A 19023-nucleotide genomic window follows, 5' to 3' on the forward strand; every position below is an offset into this window, starting at 1 on the left:
ATTTTATGTCTATATTATTACTTTATGAGTTTTATTTTATTAAAAAGTATAAATAATGTGGTATTGTTAGACCATATAAATAGTGCTAAGAAATAAGAACTAAGAACTTGTGGTTGGAGCGAAATCGACAAAAGTTGTTTGAGAGTTGCTTAGCCACATATGGCAGTACGGGCCCACATGAATAATGTTTAAGAACTCACATATAAGAACTAGCATTAGAGATGCTCTCAAAGAGTTGAGCCTTCACTCTTGGGAAGTGAGGTACTCAACGTCCACACTCTCCTTCACAAAATTACACGTCATCTTTTATCTAATTTCCTCATTCTTTCTCTTTGGTTCTTTGAGCGTTGTCACCACGCGTTCACATTTCTTGGCAAACCCCTGTCAACACACATTTCATGTTGTGTTCGCTCACTTGTAATTCGGCTCCCAAAATTTCACTATAATCTGCTCAATCGACCTTTGATCCTCTTGCAAAAGAAAAGCGAATAGAGGTCAAAGCCCAAAACATTAGAGTTGACAAACAATAAAAGGTCAGGGAAACATCTTCCCCCATAAACAAAATGGTCATACGAAAAAGCATTACGAGCTAGAAAATCAGATGCGCAATTCTCGTTTCTACGCACAAAAGAAAACTCAACGCAATCAAAAGAAAAAACTAAAGAACTATTGTAATATCAAGTGTGAGTAAGTCCTACATAGGAAAAAAAAATGGAGTGTTGAGCAGTTTATGAGTGAGATACTCATACACCTGATACCTTAAGGTTTTTGGGTGAAAGATGTTGTGTCCAACCCATTTGTGGTATGCTCATCATTAGCACAATGTGTATACCCCCCTAGTTTTGCGTATCACCTTTGGCCCAACAATGATATCGGAGCTAATGGTTGATTTGACCATGGTGGCGGCTCCTTGTGTTGAAAGCCTTCCTAAAAATGTGATACTCAGGCGGTGTGTCCTGTTGTAAAGTCCCAACCCAACGGTTGTGCAAATATTTAGAGGTTTACGCTTGAGATGGACTCATACTTGTTGTGATGTCAAGTGTGAGTAAGTCCCACAATAGAAAAAGAGTGTATTGTTGAGAGCTTTGTAAATGAGGTGACTCATACACTTAATGTTGTAAGGTTTTAGGTGAAAGATGTGGTGTCAAACTCGCTTGTGGTTTAATTATTAAGCCCAATAAGGAGATCCCCCGCAGTTTAAAGCATCTCCTTTGCCACAACAAGAACTGCACAATTGAAGCCAAATAAGAGCAACCACGACTTGCTCTCTTTCACACCAGTCTCAAAACACACCAAGAAAAAATTGGAATTGTAAGAGACCATTCTATATCATAAATATATTCAACTCAACTTATTTAATGAGTTATTGGATAAAGTTATAACCAAATGCTTGAATTGTAATCTTTGATTCTCTTTTGGAATAAGCAGGGGCGGATCCAGCGCCCGGCGTGCCTGGGCACTTGCCCAGACTCCTTGGCCAATTTTTTTTTTATTTGGGCCGTATGGCCTTTTCAGGAAAAAAAAAAGAGCAAGGGCAAAAAAAAAAAACAAAGCCAAACTGCCCTTCCATATTTGTCAGCTCATTGCACAGCGAATCTTGGCCACAATGGATCACTACCGAAGCACTGGATCTGGATTCAACCGTAAGTACTATCTCAAGCCTTGGCACGGGATAAGCTTATATCAGAACCAACTCACCATCAACCCTCAACCAGATCGGGAGGAAGAAGAGAGCTCCAAGACACCATTCAAATAGGCACAATCCTTTGCCCTTTACCATAGGAGCCCTCTACGGGCATAGGCTAAAGAAATAGGGGAAGAAGGACACATTTTAGGGAAAGTAGCCCTCGGGAAATAGTTTTCTATTAGATTTTCTCTACTTTCCTTAGATTTTATCTACCTCTAGGGGGCGTTTGTTTCAAGGTTTGAGATCACATTCAGGAATATGATTACCGGGTATGTTTTTTTTAGAAAGCAAAATATATGTGATCATAGATAGATGAGGAAATTGACAAGATTAACAATCCTCCTCAAAGGGAACAAGAGCTCGCAAAGCCAGAAAGGAGCAAAGAAAGGAAAAACAAAGGAACCCCAAGAACCGGAGAAGAAAAAGCCCCCAATGCCTAGGAGAAAAACCGCAAAAGCACCCAAAAGCCCACCCGACAAAAAACCAAAAACCCAAACAATCCGCACTAACCACTAGCATAACACCCCAAAAAAACCCGCCAGGACTGAGAAAAAACCAGCCAAAATTCCAATCCTGCAAGGGAGAAAAACCAAAAGGGGGCGCAACACACCCTCACCAGAAAGCCAAAAACAAGACCCCATAAGCACCCATACCAACCCAGCAAACCAGCGCCAACACTAGGGATCTCCGTAGAGACGAGGATGAGTAGCAATGAGGTGGTCAACGAAGCTCTGAATGGCTTCCTCCTCAGGACCGATAGGGACGACTCCAACTTGTTTAGCAATTAGAAAGTCCCTACGAGCTATTGTCAGAGCACGGGCAGAGCCACAAGCTTCCGGGAGAATCAGAGAAGACTCCTCTACCACCGGTTGCACGACGACCTCATCAACCAAAACCCCTTTGACCTTCTGATTTCCTGCTGCCACGCCTTTCCTTGGTCGACCCCTCCTCCGCCGCTCCGACACAGAACCCACCTCACAACCCGCTGGAACCACACCTGCACCAGCACAAACCGGAGAAGGGAGAGAGCAAAAATCGTCCAAGATTACTTCGCCAGCAGAGACAAGATCACCTATTCCCAATTCAGGAAAAAGGGCCTCGCAAGAAACACGCTCCTCCTCACCAGAGGCTGAACCTCCCAAGAACCCTGAGACAATTGTCTCCGGGAAAAGAAGCATCGCCGGCCAGCCAGAGCAAGGAGAGTCCCTAGAGAGCTCTGAGATCATCCTGAGTTCGTCAACTGAAGGAGCAACAGCACGGCCAACCTTCACCGGCAATGGCATAGGAAAGACCTCGGCAGCAAATGACCTGGCACTCCCCGATTTTGGAAATTTTGCCAACGCCACCGAAAGGATTGAACCCCCCACTAGAACTCCGTTGAGCAAATTTATTGCTGAAGAAGCTAGTTCTACCGATGAATACCTCACGAAGCCGAAACGGCAGGCCCTCCCAAGCCTCCTCTGCTTCTGAACAAAGACGTTTACCAAGCTTCCGATGTGACCAAAGAGAGACCGAATCTGGAAGTAGTCCACGAAATCAGAGATCCCATCGACGAACAGGGTAGTCGTCGAACAAGAGAACCCCTCTTTTCCTCTTTCTCGATCTGCAACGTCGAACTTACCAAACACTGGCAGAGGCTGAAATCGTGCGCCGCCGCAAGCCAGGGTTGGGAAGAGGAACCCTAGCCGCAGGAGAGACAGAGGAAATGTTATTCCTGGGTAAATTTTATAAATGTGTTTGGTAAGTATTTTGTATTCCCGGGAACATTTTTAAATTTTCTTAATTTAAAAATTAAAAAAACTTAAAAATAAAGGTAAAAATGATAAATTGTGGGAGAAGTGGGAAGTTACATTCATCTTTCCCATGGGAATGTAAGATTCCCAACCTTTTTCATGGGAATCAATATGAAGGAAATCATGAGAATTGTGGAAGTTATTTTATTCCCGGGAATGATTGATACCCAGGAATCATAGTTTCCAATCTTGTAACAAACGCAAGAATGTTCATTCCCAACCTTCATATTCCCGGGAATCTCTTTCCAAATCTTGAAACAAACGCCTCCTTAGCTGTCTAGATTCTGTGTTTTACTCTCCTGTCAATGTACCAACCAGCTGGCAAGGTTTTAATTGTTGTTTACTTGCTACCACTCACATGGTTGTACCAAGCTCTCAGCCTTTGGGTTAGGCCCAGTTTAATGGAATATAATCCATGCTTTTCAGACCAAAAAATGTATGAACAATATATACTTTTTGCGAGTAAATGTATACACATAAAAAAATGTCAAAAATGTATTTGACTAAATTTATGTTGGTACATATATACTTTTTTTTTTCCTTTCTATATGGGTGAGTTTTTTTTTTGTAAATCAGATTTTTCGGTTTGGTTGAGGGTGAGTTTAGAGCTATGAGTTGGTCTAATGTCCTTGTTGAGGCTGGTTAACTATAAGAAAAATGACGCTTCACACTCATTTCACTCACAATTATAAGAAAGATAGGAGTACGAAATGAGAGATATGATAAATAGTGTGATGAAAATAAAAGACAAATATAAAAAGAAAGATTAAAGTATATAGAATGAGATGGAATCAACTATCTTTATGATCTAGTAAACAACTAGCAAAGTATAAAAGTAATATTGATCAGCCGGGTCAATCAATCAATTAGAATTTTAGGTTGAGAGAGGTGGAAAGTTTTATGAGAAGGAATGTTTAAATTCTTTTGTATGGGATATAAATATTATAAGTATAACGATATAAGGGAATTGACAGCAAGCCATACTCTAACACATTCTCTTTATGTTTATGGCTCCCCCGATATACACGCCCTAACATCACAATGTTCGCAACCGCAACACCTGTAACCGCGACCGCAATTTAAAACCCTCGGTCAGACGTGGACAATTAGACTTAAATTTGCTCATGCTCCACTGAAATCCTGGCTCCGCCTCTGCTCAAGAGTAAGAAGTAAAAAAGAGAACTTCAAAGTCTCAAGAATAACTTAAGTAATAAAATCCCCAAGTTTAGGACACAATGCGCTCCACTTGTGATTTAAATCCTTTAAAGGAATGACATCAAGCGCCTATTTCATTCAATGCCTCTTGTTGATTTAGAACTATATTAGATCATGGAAAACACATATTCAAACACAACACAAGCAGTAAAATTAAGTGAACACTCAAATAAAGAGTAAAAAATCTAAATCAACATTAAACAAGAGTCATTAAAATAGTAAAAAAATATGCCTCATGTCGAAATATAATCAAAGATCAAACTATAAGACTGACTAAGAGTGCAACAACCCATCATCATGGGTAAATACTTAGAAAAAGATGAAAACAATAAAAACAAAATAGCAACCACAATTGCCAAAAACTAGAAATTAGAATGATGCAAGTGAAAAAAGGTTTTGACCTAATTTTTCCTATTTCTATTCATAGTAAATGACTAATTCCTATGTTGGGCTTTGTGCCTTTCTAATCATTAACATACGTTTTTGGGATCATTAGAAGTAAATTGCCTTTGACTGCATTCAATATGAACATAAAATGAGTAAGTTATCATACATACGATATGGTAGCATTCATTAATGACACTAGACTTGCACCCCACATTTGACCTCATCCAATCCGGAGGTCTACAACTCGAGATCTTACCTCCAGAAGAAGCACTACTCAAGACCAGATGATATCAGCAAACCAACGTTAGGACCATCTTCCACTCAACGTTTGGTCACGCTAGAGGTCGAAACAGACCCCAAGTTAAAAAGAATGTAGTTTTTTCTCTTAGCTTTCCCACCATATATAAATGACTTTCACAATTTGAAAAAGTGTAGCTCCGAATATAGACCCTCCAAACACTGTATAAGTCAGTTGTCTGAACTTCAGACGACGTCTGTCATCAGACCATGCATTTAAACTCAGCAAGCACCAAGTCATCAACATCTCGAGCGACAAACCCCATACCTACGAAACCTGTCGAAGCAAGGGATGCATGAAAATCAAAATTAACCTTAACAAAATCTTGGATTGAGCCGATTTCAATGGTAAAATTCCTTCTATTATTGCGCCAAGGAAATGGTCTGAATCACATCACATAAAATCAGATTCTCATATCATATAAAATGTACGTTTTTATTATACCTTAAATTAAAAAAACTCGTGCGACCTGATTTGATTAACAAAGATTTCTTCAAGCTGGTCCCACTCCCACCTGTTGTCAAAACAAGACACAGATAAAGAACACAAAGTAAGCCGATTGAGATCTGCAAGCAAACTCGAAAACGCTGGGCCTGGTCTCAACTCAACCTAAAAAACCAAACCAAACCGAAAAACCCTTTTTCCCACAACCAAATATAAATATTGAAATCTTTTCATTTTCTCAGGTCTCTCTCTCAAGTGTACTCAACCGCCTCACTCTTCTCTCTCTCAGCCTCAGCCACCGCCACCTCCTTCCTCTTCCTCTTCCTCTTCCTCTTCGACTTTGATCACTCCACCGGAGGTGAGGTACCACCATTTCTCTCTCGTGATTTCGATTTTCATTTGATCCGTGTTTTCTCTCTCGCCGATTCATCATTTTTGTTCTCTGTCTTATTATAATTATTATTAAACTGTTTTTCTGCATGTCATGGTTGATTAGGGTTTGCTTGTTAGGATTTAGGGTTTTGAAATGATTTTTTTTTAGCTTTGTCTAGTTTTAGGTTTATTCTAATTATTATTCTGGTTTCATATTTGAATCGTTTTGCAATGCATGGCAGGGTTATGTATAATGTTTATACGTTATTTGTTTAAATTAAAGGAAATTATTTTGTTAGTTGATTGAATTTATGTTGTGAATTTATTGTGTTTGATTTGCGTTTTTTGTGAATTAATTATTTGATTTTTTGTGGTGCCACAGAGATGGCTGCGACTGATGGAGCTCCCACCCCTCAGATGGTTGGCAATGCTTTTGTGGAGCAGTACTACTCAATTCTCCATCATGATCCGGAGCAGGTTCACAGGTTTTACCATGAGACGAGTATCCTCAGTCGACCTGAAGAAGATGGTACTATGACCACGGTCACTACTACTGTCGTAAGTACCCGCCATACACTTAAATGAATTATCCTATATATATACCGAGCTGTATAATTGCAGGTGTTGCTCATGTTAAACTGTATTTATCCTATGATTTTTCATGTCTTGATCTGTTATTGCAAAACTTCCAAATTGATGTTTTTTAATATTAAAAAATATTAGTTATTTAACGGACTCGAATTAAATTTTACCGGGAGCACCTAAGTGTGGTTTATGTGCTTTACTTGAGTGGGGGAGGGGACAGGGTTTTTGACCAATAAAGAATAAAAAACTATTTATCAGAATAATATTTTTTTTTACTAATGTAGGCAATTTATGCCACGTGGGTAGTTGATGTTGAAAGCCGAAAGTGGCGGACTGGCGGTTAGAAAACGCCAACTTGTTCAGCAGTTTTGGCGATCCCTGCGCCTCAACTAAAAGCTGGCAGACAAATACATTCTGGAGCTAAATTTATCACTCTACCCTATATTGATCATTTTGAACAAAAAGAATCAAGCCTACCTCTTCTCTCCCTATATAGATCTTTCAGGCGATTGCGCCTGCGACAACAATTTACCTTGTTGCGGCAATAGGGAAAATACAGCAATTTTTTTATCAATTAGGAACCAGCCTCACATGATTGTCACATGTGCTTTTGTCCCTTTAAAACTGCCTCCATAAAAAATCGGGGAGCAACCGATACAGTACGTAATTACGTTGAAACCCTGTAAACACATAATCTCTCTTCTTCCTCCATTGACCTCGATTCCTTTTTTCTCTATCATCTCTTGCGACTTAGAGTAGGTTTTTGGCGAGCTTCCTGGGCCACCAACAATAGTTACATCATGCTCTGTTTTTTTAATAAATTCTTCCTTTACCTTCTGTTTTTTGCTATTTTGTTTTCCATCTTTCATTGTTATTTGTTTTCTTGCTCTTTTAATAACTTGTTTTTTTTATCTTGTGACAAGCTTAAATGAATTTCTTACTTATTTCAACCTCTATGTGACTTCCTCTTTTTGCCCGTGATGCTATCCGCTATATGACAAGCAGATTTTCCTTGTTCTACGATTAACAAACTGGTCTGGAGAGGATGACCTTCATTTAAACCTTCCCTCTTTTAATTGTTGTATATTTGGCCTTTTTGCACACCTTGTCCCACATCATTAAGAAATCACTTTCATCATGCTTTGAATATTTTTAGTAGATGTCTTTATATTAATTGTGTGTGCATCTTTTGTTTTTATCAACATTTTTTGTACTCCTTACTTAAAGTATTAGAGATAATCTTGTTTGCCCTGTACAGATTTCATGATAAATGTAGTACTAGCAATCCCCCTTTTACTGCTCCAGCTCATGTGTAACTCAGTTCATTTGAACTCTCATCTAAGTATTGTGTTTTTCATAATTTGAGTTTGATATGGTGTATTGCAATAAATGATTTTACATCTGCTGACTTCAATGATTTTTGTTTTGGTACAGGAAATAAATAAAAAGATACTCTCTCAGGATTACAAGAGCTTTAGGGTGGAGATTCTGAGTGCTGATTCTCAGCCTTCATATAAGGAAGGTGTAATAGTTGCAGTGACTGGCTGCTTAACTGGAACTGACAATATGAAGCGGAAGTTTGCTCAGTCATTTTTCCTAGCTCCACAGGACAAGGGCTACTTTGTTTTGAATGATGTTTTTAGATATGTTGATGAGTACAAGTCTGTTGATATTGAGTCTGTGCCATCACGTGATGCTGATGAAATTACTCTATCTGATGCTTTTGCCCCCGAGCCTGGTAAATATTCTATGTAGTTAGTAGCTTGAGAGGGGTTTACATTTTTTGAAAAGAAATTTTCTGAACTGTTCGATTTAATGGATACAGATATACAATTATATTTACTGGATAATTGATAAGGATGCTAGAATATATATATATATATATATATATATATATATATATACACATACATACATACACACATGAATCTATCGACAAATGAATTTGAAACTAACTTCTGATGCTATTTCGTTCAAAATATATGGTCTGTCATCCTGTGCCTCCCAACATTTTATATAATTGTTAAATGTTTTGGTTTTTATGATTTTGTTTATGGTTGTGAATATAGAGCCCAATCATGTTCCTGAAGACATTCCTCCTAGTCAAACTGCTATTGCTGAAACTGATGCTAGCATCAGGAAAGAAGTGTCTCAACCACTGGAGAATGGAAAATTATCAGTTACTGAAAAGGTGATTCCTGTTAATCATGTTGAAGAGCCAAATCATCAGGAACATCACTCAAGCTCTGAGAAAGCTGATTCTAATACACAGGAGGATGCTCCTAAGAAGTCTTTTGCATCCATTGTAAGTTTTATTTTTTTGTTTATTATTTCTTCATTTTGTTTTGTAGTGTCTGACAATAACTTTTCTGTAATGATTTCTTCCAGGTCAATGCATTGAATGAAAATGCTGCTCCCTTCCATGTGAGGACTTCCCCTATGAAACCTGTAGAACAGCCTCGTGTCTCTAGCAAGCCTGCATCTGAAGCTCAAGCTCCTATCGCTGATGTCCTACTGGAAAAGAATAATGAGAATGCAGGTTAATTTACCATTTTAGTGACTAGTATGGTCAATTTTATACAATTCAGTTAAAAGTTGCCTCATTTGTTCAGGATGTTATCTCATAACTAATAACCTTCACAGGTAAGGCTCATGCCATATTTGTTGCGAATTTACCTATGAATGCTACCGTAGAGCAACTGGAACGGGCTTTTGTGGAATTTGGGCCCATTAAAACCAATGGTATTCAAGTTAGAAGTAATAAGGTTAGTCTGTCATAATCATTTCTACTATCAAGTTTAGTAAATGCAGTTTAAAGTTAAACAACTACAGGATATAATTTTTTCTTTTTTCTTTTTCAGCAACAAGGATCTTGTTTTGGTTTTGTGGAATTTGAATCTGCTGCGTCAATGCAAAGTGCACTTGAGGTAGAGTTTGGAATTTTTATTGGTAGTTAAAAATCTATTGTCAAGGTCCTTTGTTGAATGTTGATTGGGTTTCAGAAATCTTTATCGTTGAATGTTTTATTGTCAATGCAAATTGCAGGATATTTTTTTATCTATCGTGAGGAGTGATGTTTCCCTTTCTTTTGAATTTTCAATGCATAATAACTATATTTTCCAATCAGCGCTGCTATATGTTCTGAAAAGCAGGCTCTTTGAAACCCATGATCAGAATTTTGTTCACTGCGTACAGCACACACTTTTTGAAACAAAACTAAACTAGTTGCCTGTTTTTACAGATCTGAAAACCAATCAAATTAAATTTTTCCTACTCGTACCATTTAGTATTTCACTTTTCCAATGCATTAGAAGCGCATGGTTCCAATTGCAAGCTATTCCATATGACAAGCATGTGTACTTTTTCAGGCCGCTGTTATATTGGACAACCGCAGACTATCCATTGAAGAAAGGCGAGGCAAGTGTGACATTATTTTTGTTAAATTTGAACATCCTCATTTTTCAGTTTTCATGTTTTGTTTATTATTTCCCATGAGTTCTGTCTTCGACTAATGTTTGCTCTAAAAAGTGGTGTATAATCGTGATTTGCTTCCTTTCTAGATTCTCTAAAACCAATGCAAATATTAATTTAAGTTAAAACTGCGAGGGTATAGATTCATGTACCTGGTGACATTGGGAACATTTAGAACATTGTCGCTAAATATTTTGTATTATTTGTTGCAGCTAATAATGACAGGGCCAGATATCCATCAGGACGCGGTGGATACCGAAATGACAGAAATGATAGCTTCAGGGGCCGTGGCAACTTCGGTGGTGGCAACTTTGGTGGTGGCCGTGGTGGTGGCTACAACGGCAGGAATGATTTTGAGAGGCGAAATGAGTTCTCTGGCCGACCACGAGGTGGCAATAATATGGGACGTAACAATGGAGAAACTGCGCCAAGGAGTTATCAGAATGGTCAGACTGGTCAGAATGGAGGAAGAGTCGCTCGCCAACCGGTGAAAGCTCAGTAAAGCGCTTTTAGTTGGTAATTTAGTTACAACGGAATTTTCTTATAGATAGCGGCATCTAAGGGATTTTGGTTTTCATTTGGATTAGAGTCTTTTTCTTTTAATAGCTGTCATGATTCTTTCGGGCAGTTGTTTTTGGTTAAATTAAGTGATTCCATATTTAGTTCTCTCCCGATTTTTGTTACATTTTGTATCTAAGTTTTGGTATGATTGTTTTGTGGAATTGGCTACATTTATATACCATTTTTTAAGAAACAAAATCAATGTTTCGTGCTAACATTTGTTTTATTGGTTGAAGTTCATGCTGATCCTATCAAATAGGTGGGAATTCATATATTGAAATCCATGTGGATTTTAATTATTAGGAGGATTTCAATTAATAGGAGTGCGTTATATAGAGTTAACAGTTGTTATTTGCACCGGTGTTGGTTGTTGTGGTTAAAAGAGTTTGCATGCATCCAATGGTTTCAAAGAAACTAGTTTTCATTATATCCGGATTGAATAAGATTGCCTTAATAGAAGATACTTGTGTTTGAATTTTTGTGAGGAAAATACAAGTCTTCTTATATTTGTAAGGTTAAAAGAATAGGATTCATTGGTTTAATTAATTACTAGTGGTAAATGTCAGTTAGTATTTCAATCTTCAATTTTCAATCTTCAATCTCCCGTAGAGTTCTTAATCCCGTAGAGTTCTTGTTTGTTTAGCGTTAGTATTTCAATCTTCAATTTTTGGTTTAAAACAAAGATCGTACCACTAAGCTAAGGGCACAATTCATAGTAAAGCCAATTCGTCTTGTTTCTTGTTTTTTTTTTTTTTTTTGGTCAATATCTTGTTTCTTGTTGTGCTAATGTGTATGTGCTCTTTTCTTGTTCGTGTATGGGATTTGGCCCATGTCTTTTATGTCGGATTATCGCCACCCAAAAAAAGAAACATGGGCAAGATGAATTTCAACGAGTTGATTCTGAATTAATTTTAGAATTGAGTTTTAGGATGTTCTAAAAATAAGTTTTCAGAATAGAGTTTATGGAAAGTCGTTTTTTTTCCTACAATACTTAAAAAGAAAAAAGGGAACGGGGAAGCCCAGAGACCAAGTACCTCTCAATATTAGAAGTAAATTGGATAGCATCAATAGTAGCCAAAGTAGTCCTCTTGGTCGCACGAAGGCCATTACAACCGAAAATCTTATATTTCGACTCATTAACTTTCATCCTCGAAGCCCAACAAAAGTTATCAAGCATCTCCTTCAAACGCCTCACCTGACTGCTCATAGCTTTCACAAACAGAAGAACATCATCCGCAAAGAAGAGATGAGACAAACCTGATCCATTCTACACCGTGCAAATAGGATCCCACCGCCCCTCAAGCATTGCAGTAGATATGGTCGAGCTGAGACGCTCCATGCAAAGGGATGAAAAGAAGTCTTGGTATGTGGAAATAAAAAAGTACAAAGGGAGTTGGTTGTCGTACCACACTCGAATAGAATCTGAATGGATGGTTGCATGAATCAATTTAGGGTTGAAAAGAAGTCTTGGTATGTGGAAATAAAAACGTACCAAACCAACGACTCTCTTCGATTTCTTGGTGGTGTGTGTGCTACCACCACTACGGAGACGTTTGAAGATTTTGTTGATGAGCATGTGAATCCAATAGCTTCATTAGAACACTAGGAATACATGAACTGTCATTGAGAAGTAAAGAAGGCAAATCCTTCATCCTTTCAACAGATGATATTCTTAGGAAGAAACATTATAAATCAAAGGTGGTTCCTGCTTTTTTTGGGTACATCACAAACAATAAATTACTCCCTCAAAGGTTGAGCCTTGGACCTCCCCCTCCCCAACCCAAATGTCAATTAGCTCTTACCACTTGAGCTATCCTCTAGTGACAAGAGGGTTCCTGTTAACAACAAGGTTTTGATTTATACTCCTTTTCCCCCAGCTCATCAACTACCACACAGACCATCAAAGAACCAATCTACCACCTTATAACATACTGACAAATAAAGAAATGAACGAATATTTTCTATTGAACGAGGCTTTAGAGTACTTCAAGAAACAGTCCAACACCCCTTCTTAGTTATATATTCTAGTTCCCCAAATTAGGGATTTAGGCTCCCAAACATGGTAAGGGCTTACCCTCCTTCCCCCTCCCTTCCCCTCCCCTTCCCCTCAAAGTCTTCCGCTCTCATCCCCTTAAAACTCACAAAACACACCCTAAGGAAAATCCAGTTTGTGTATTTGCTAGTATTTTAAACAAAAGATCCACTTTTGATCCTTGTGCCCTACAGTATCTTTAGTGCGTAGTGATTTGTCCACATGGTTGACCTTAATGGGAACACTTGGAAAGGAAAAAGTTTCCTTCACACGATTTCCACTTACACTTGTGAAAAATCGAAAGAGAAGAGATGGGAAGAGAAATGAGTGAAAATGAGATAGAAGAGAAAATGAAGTGTGAATGAATCAAAATCATATGGTGCAACTTCGGAAGTTTGGCAGCAGTTGGATAGTAAAATACCAGCTCATCCAGGTGAGAAAATGTAACAACGACTAATGAACTTGATATAATTGTGCTTCATCCAAACTGTACCAACTGATATGATATATTATATTATGTGAATTTTCTAGCCTCCATTGTTTCAGAAGGGACCACCTAGTATCTACGTTCCCCTCCACATAGAAAGAAAAGTAAAAAGCTTCCTAAAATAATAGTTTCCTACTTCTCATGGTGTACTGTAGAAGATAACAGGTTAGGAATCCTCTCGCAGATGTTGATAATGCTTGCAAGTCATCTGAGCTCCGACTCCAAGAATTTAGATATCTGCTTTTGCCTTTGTAGCTGCCCCTCTGGAAGCTTCTTGAAGGAGGTTGCCAAGCAGCCTCTGATCCAGGATCATACCTGGAATCTGGAAAGCAAACCCAAAAGATTAAGCCTATCCACACGGACAGAAAAAAACATTTTGAAATAGCTGAGAGGAGAGGAGAATACCTTTTCCCCAAAGAAAATCTTCGTATTATTTGTAACGGACTCGATAAATTTTAACTGAAGAAACTCAGGGGTAAGCTTCAACCTGTTTGCTTCAGCTTCTTTTATCACACTTGAAATTCAGAAAACAATGAAATTTATCATTCATTTTTGAAAGACTATAAATTACAATATCATACTCATAAATTTGCATTCTTCAAGGGCATTAGGAACAGGAAATACTCACCGGTAGAAATCTGCATCTGCCAGGCTCTTTTCACGTGCCAAGTACATTGCATTCTCAATTTCTTCCTGTCTTCTAGAACTATCTTTTTCCAATAATTTTTGTTCCATAAGGATCTTACTAACATTGGCATTCTTCTCAGCCTCACTAATAGCCATCTTCTTCATAGTCTCTGCCTCCTTCTCGGATACTCTCTGTTTCTCAATAGCAATCAAGACCTATCCAATAGCATCCATAGAATATTGATTAACATAATTTAGAAGAGAAAATTACAATCTAAAATAGAATGATGTAGTCTGGAATATCAAAACCTCCTAGAAGCATTTGCAACGCATCTCAGAAATCAATCAAAAGGTAAAGAAATGCACTAGTAAGTGCATGTGCTCGCACGGGTTTAACCTTGTCTTCAATGAGATTGTCAACTCAACTCCACATTTCATATGTTATGTCCAGCTTCAGACATATTCACAGGGAAAAGAAAAGCTCATTTTGATAAAAGCATACCTTAGTACGCTCCTCTTCCATTTGCTCGAAGTTGCGTCTTATGCTAGAAGGAATAGTTGGCTTTGTGACACGGACACCGATGATCTCAATGCCTGGGGCATAGCGGGTGCAGTCACCTTGAAGAGCATCTTTCATCTTTTCGTCAATCTGAAAGGGCCCCAATGCTTGTCTTATTAAGATTAGGATGTGATAACAAGAAAGGAAGCAAAAGAATCACGGGTCTGGGTCATTAAAAAAAAGAAGATAACTTACGACTTGGATAAAAATACTTTTCAGTGGGTGATAATGGTAGTTACAACTTACTGAATATCCATCAAACATCAAAATGTTTTAAATTAAGTCAACCCTTCATACTTTGCTTTACAGTTACAGATAAAATGGAAGTTACCAGTATAAAATAAAATATACCTGTAAAATTATATTTTCAAGCATTAAATCTTACCTGATCAAACACATCAATATAGACTTGCTGAAGACTATGAGAGCTGCAGAACTGATTGATCTCATGATGTATCTTGTCATATATCCATGTCTTGTCATACTGTACACCATAGTTAAGCAATGTCTCATAGACAAAATCCTTATGGAGTCGGTTAACAACCTAAAAGAAGAATATACGTTACTGCTACTAATTAATGATGTAATAAAAGTATACCATTAGTGAACAAGGTTACGTAAGAAAAATATATTGCTACTATTACCTCAATCTTCTCAAAATTGATCATAACACCTCCTTTAGTACCGCATGGTATATCTGTCACCTACAATACCCATCATAATTTCATATTCCAAATTTTACAGCAAAATAATCCCCAAATCCCAAACATGTTTTAATCAATTTACCTGATCTGTCTGAAGTGTCACTTGAACAGGCTCATACTGAGTTAAGAAAGGGATCTTTAGATGGAAACCTGGAGAAAGTAATACGAAGAACATGAAGCAAACTTTTCAAGCATCATTGAAGGAAACACGTGTAAAAAACCAAAGAAATCATCATTTAGAACCTGGCTCTGTGATTGTTTTCAGAAGGGCACCTCCTCTCCAATATACCCCTACATGGCCTTCAGGGACTTGGTGCAGAATTGATAAGGTACTTTTGAAAGATGTAGGTGCTGAAGGAACTAAAAGCTGTAGATAATATCACACAGTTGTTAGCTTCAGACATGGAGTAGAATCAATTTAAATATATTCCAATAGTAGTCAATAGTACAAAAATAATAACCAAACCTTATCTCACTAGGTTTTCTTGGCTGTTTTAGAGAAGCTCTAGAGGGAGCAAAATGCAATGGATATAGAAAGTAGAAGAGCCAAGAATGGAAGATATCAGATAGAATGATGTCTATCTCTAAATAATCACTGAAAAAGGACCACTTGGGCCTATTATTATATGACTAGAGAATCAATGAAAAAGAATCAATGATTCCTATAATCTATCATTCATTTAGCTTCACCATTCAACATTATTCTAGTTTCTTCTTATAGCTCAATCCTTTAAGAACATACTTGGGTATTTAAACAATTGCACCAGAAAAGGGGTATTAATCATCAACACAAGTAAATAACACCTCAGCCACCTTACAAAAGACTTGGATGTAATCAGCCTTATATAAGCATAGTGATCATTCATCCATTCATCACAACATAGCCAATGTGCGCCATTGTCTTTTGACACCACCCAGCTTCAACCCAAACAACAACCAAAATGATATCAACATCACCCAACTTAAACAAATAAAAGTCACTGGTAAAAGCATGTTTAACCAATGTGATCTGAAACCCTTACAGTACCCTTGTGACTTCTTACAGTAACCATCTATGAGCATCAAAAGTTCAAACTTGTACACCATGGCCGTTAGTCAAGTTTTCCAATCCTTCAATTCATTGTTCCATGTTTAGAAAAGCTAAAAAAGGAGCCAAATGCAATGGAAACAAGAATGGACGATTGCCGAACAAATGTCATATCTTTTGCTAAAGAATGAATGAATAAGGATTGTATGCCTTTACAAGGTTTGCCCCTCCACAACTGAGTTCCAAGACTCCATTCTCTTCACTATTCCTTTGCTGCACAGTTCCCCTACATTATCAACCCTGTCTAACTGTCGTAACCTCCCTAACGGCTTCTTCAGGAATATACACTTTACACTGTAATACTTACTTATGTAGGGGCATAACATTGAAATTTATCTAGAAAGTACAGAGGTGGGCAACACACAGGAATTCATTTCATGCATCTCCTGTCCTACTTGACAAGTGTGCATATTAAATCATATTTAATGCAAAACTAGGGCATCTCAACGACGCAGATGCTATAAACGTGCTAAGTTTTTATTCTATGGAGTGATTACATCAACTTTAATAAATTTAGCCTGAAGTGATAAACTAAAATATTTAGCATATCTCATTTCCAGCTATAGTTGATACAAGTCCACCATCACCACCTTGCTTGTTACATTGAAATTAACACACAAATTGAGAGCTTGTGACACATGATAAAAATGCCTGAACAAGATTTTGTAACAATACACAAAACCTATTGATAAACAGAGAAAAAAATTAAAATAAACAACATCAAAATCAATTGGAAACTAACAACAAACAAGGAAAAAGCTAAAATAGAAAGGTAAAGTAAATCACAAAAAATCAGATTACGATGGCTAATGAAATGATGGAAAATGCTAGGGCATGAAAACAAGAACACACATACACGCATTGTCGATTATAGAGAAACGAAAAACCAGAACATAAACTTGGAATCGCAATGATCGGAGAGAGAGAGAGAGAGAGTTACCAGGGCGGCAATGGCGAGGAATGAGAGGAAGGGCAGGGCAATGGCGGTGGAATCACGGGCTTGCGGCGGCGGATGAGGAGTAGCGCGTATCGGTTGCTGCTGTGACTCCATGGCGGTGGCACAGTTCTACTTCTAGTTGTTGTTTCTGTGTTTTCATTCTTTGCGTCACATTGGGGTTTATTTAAACAAATTTGGCGTGCCTTAACTAGCAAGTTGTAACACTTTCCTCTCATGTATCAATCAGATATTTTAAAATCATTTCATTTTAATTGTAGTATTTGTTTCTGAGTAAAATACTAGTAGGCTAAGTAAATTAGCTCAATGTTTACTTGGTTATATCAATAACCTCAAACACGATTTTTAAATATTTAGTCTGAGTGTTCGATTTCTATGCGACGTGTGCATCAAGATTGATATTTTGAGAGATGTCTACTCATTAATGTGATATTAGAGTCTCAACAAAATTAGTCTCATTATTATTGGCTTGAAAATACTTTGGTAAAAATATTATTTACTTGGTTCTACAGACTGACTACTCTTGGACAATATTTTTTAAAGGGTCAAAATAAATGTTTTTTTTTTCGCTTCGGAAAATTCAAAATAAAATTTCAATACATAATATAAATTATTTTTTATTTGTAATAGATAAATATAGGCTAAAAAACATTTTTGGTCCCTGATGTTTCAAGTTTGTGTAAATTGTGCCCCTATTCTATTTTTGTCGACGTTTCTACCCTTCATGTTTTCAAACAGTGCACCGTCTACCCCTCCGTCAGTCATGCTTTCTCAGGAGAGGTTCCTGAGTGGATTGGAGAGATGAAGATGAGTATATGAAGTTGATGATGATCAAGGAAATGATATGAATTAAATTTGTTTGATGTATATATCAATTATGTATGTAACTGAACTGGTTAAATGCATGTTTTTCTACTTACAGGTTTTGAGTTTGAATCTCTCATGCCCATTTTTTCCAATTTCACTTGTAATTTTCACGTGATAGGTCCAAAAAATATTTTAAAAAAGCTAAATCAGCTCATTTCATTAGTTTTTTAACGTCTGACTGACGGAGAGGTGACAATGCACTGTTTGAAAACATGAGGGGTAGAAACATCGACAAAAATAGAGTAAGGGCAAAATTTGCACAAACTTGAAACATCAGGGACCAAAAGTGCTTTTTAGCCATAAATATAAATGTACATGTACACACAAAAAATTATTAGAAAAGACACTACTTTTTTTTATTTTATTTTACAAAAACAGTATGTATTATATATCATCAGAAAGACCTAAAAACACGTATACAAAGAGAGAGAAAGAGGTAAACCCACTTCATGATGGAAACAACAACCCTCACAAAACCAAAAAGAACCAAAACATCAAAGCAAAATCCTCAGACACCAAAAGACTAAGATGGATCACAAAATGAGAGCCCACAATTCCAAACATGAACACAACAGGGCTAAGGTTATCAGAAAAGATGACCTCAGAATTAAACCCAACCATTATCTCAACTATAAAGCCTGGGGGTATCTAGACGCAAATGTTTTACTAAGCTTAAGACAACTTGTTCTTCAAACCCATTAAAAGTTGCGCCTACCTTTTTTCTTTGAAGCAAAATACGATTCCCTCTTGTCAAGACGCAAAAGGACACTATTTTTGATACATAAACATTGAAAATATGATTCTCTCTTTTCGAATTCTATCAACATGCAAGTTGTGAGGGCACGGGTTGGCATGGGTCACTTGCTCATTTTTGGTGGCTCGGCCAGCCCTC

At 37.4% G+C, this 19023-nt stretch overlaps 2 protein-coding genes across 3 annotated transcripts; one reads left to right on the forward strand and one right to left on the reverse strand.

Moving 5' to 3' along the window:
- Window positions 1-5942: 5942 nt before the first annotated feature.
- LOC130713771 (nuclear transport factor 2-like) lies at window positions 5943-11028 on the forward strand. 2 transcript variants are annotated; one of them, XM_057563569.1, is made up of 9 exons: window positions 5943-6187; window positions 6579-6754; window positions 8216-8519; window positions 8851-9086; window positions 9170-9320; window positions 9425-9546; window positions 9643-9708; window positions 10150-10198; window positions 10465-11028. In XM_057563569.1, the coding sequence occupies exons 2-9, from the start codon at window positions 6581-6583 to the stop codon at window positions 10752-10754; spliced, it is 1392 nt and encodes a 463-aa protein (XP_057419552.1). In that variant the 5' UTR covers window positions 5943-6187; window positions 6579-6580; the 3' UTR covers window positions 10755-11028. The 2 variants fall into 2 exon arrangements, with proteins under 2 accessions (XP_057419552.1, XP_057419553.1); XM_057563570.1 differs by having other exon boundaries at window positions 5943-6182.
- Window positions 11029-13287: 2259 nt separating this feature from the next.
- LOC130715635 (uncharacterized) lies at window positions 13288-17423 on the reverse strand. Its single transcript, XM_057565752.1, has 9 exons — window positions 17250-17423; window positions 15466-15589; window positions 15305-15372; window positions 15163-15222; window positions 14904-15062; window positions 14462-14608; window positions 13961-14175; window positions 13738-13846; window positions 13288-13654 (listed from the first exon to the last, which is right to left on the reverse strand). Exons 1-9 carry the CDS (start codon window positions 17358-17360, stop codon window positions 13562-13564), a joined length of 1086 nt encoding a protein of 361 aa, XP_057421735.1. The 5' UTR covers window positions 17361-17423; the 3' UTR covers window positions 13288-13561.
- Between the last annotated feature and the right edge of the window lie 1600 nt (window positions 17424-19023).

The sequence above is a fragment of the Lotus japonicus genome, chromosome 4 (genome assembly GCF_012489685.1).
Source record: "Lotus japonicus ecotype B-129 chromosome 4, LjGifu_v1.2".
Classification (NCBI taxonomy): Eukaryota; Viridiplantae; Streptophyta; class Magnoliopsida; order Fabales; family Fabaceae; genus Lotus; species Lotus japonicus.

Coding starts and splice junctions, on each gene's coding strand:
- LOC130713771 (XM_057563569.1), top strand. CDS start 6,581: ATGGCTGCGACTGATGGAGCTCCCACCCCTCAGATGGTTGGCAATGCT. Junction 9,709..10,149: donor CAATGCAAAGTGCACTTGAG/GTAGAGTTTGGA, acceptor GTACTTTTTCAG/GCCGCTGTTATATTGGACAA. Junction 10,199..10,464: donor ATCCATTGAAGAAAGGCGAG/GCAAGTGTGACA, acceptor TATTTGTTGCAG/CTAATAATGACAGGGCCAGA.
- LOC130715635 (XM_057565752.1), bottom strand. CDS start 17,360: ATGGAGTCACAGCAGCAACCGATACGCGCTACTCCTCATCCGCCGCCG. Junction 15,063..15,162: donor TCAATTTTGAGAAGATTGAG/GTAATAGTAGCA, acceptor TTCTTCTTTTAG/GTTGTTAACCGACTCCATAA. Junction 14,609..14,903: donor ATATTGATGTGTTTGATCAG/GTAAGATTTAAT, acceptor GGGCCCTTTCAG/ATTGACGAAAAGATGAAAGA.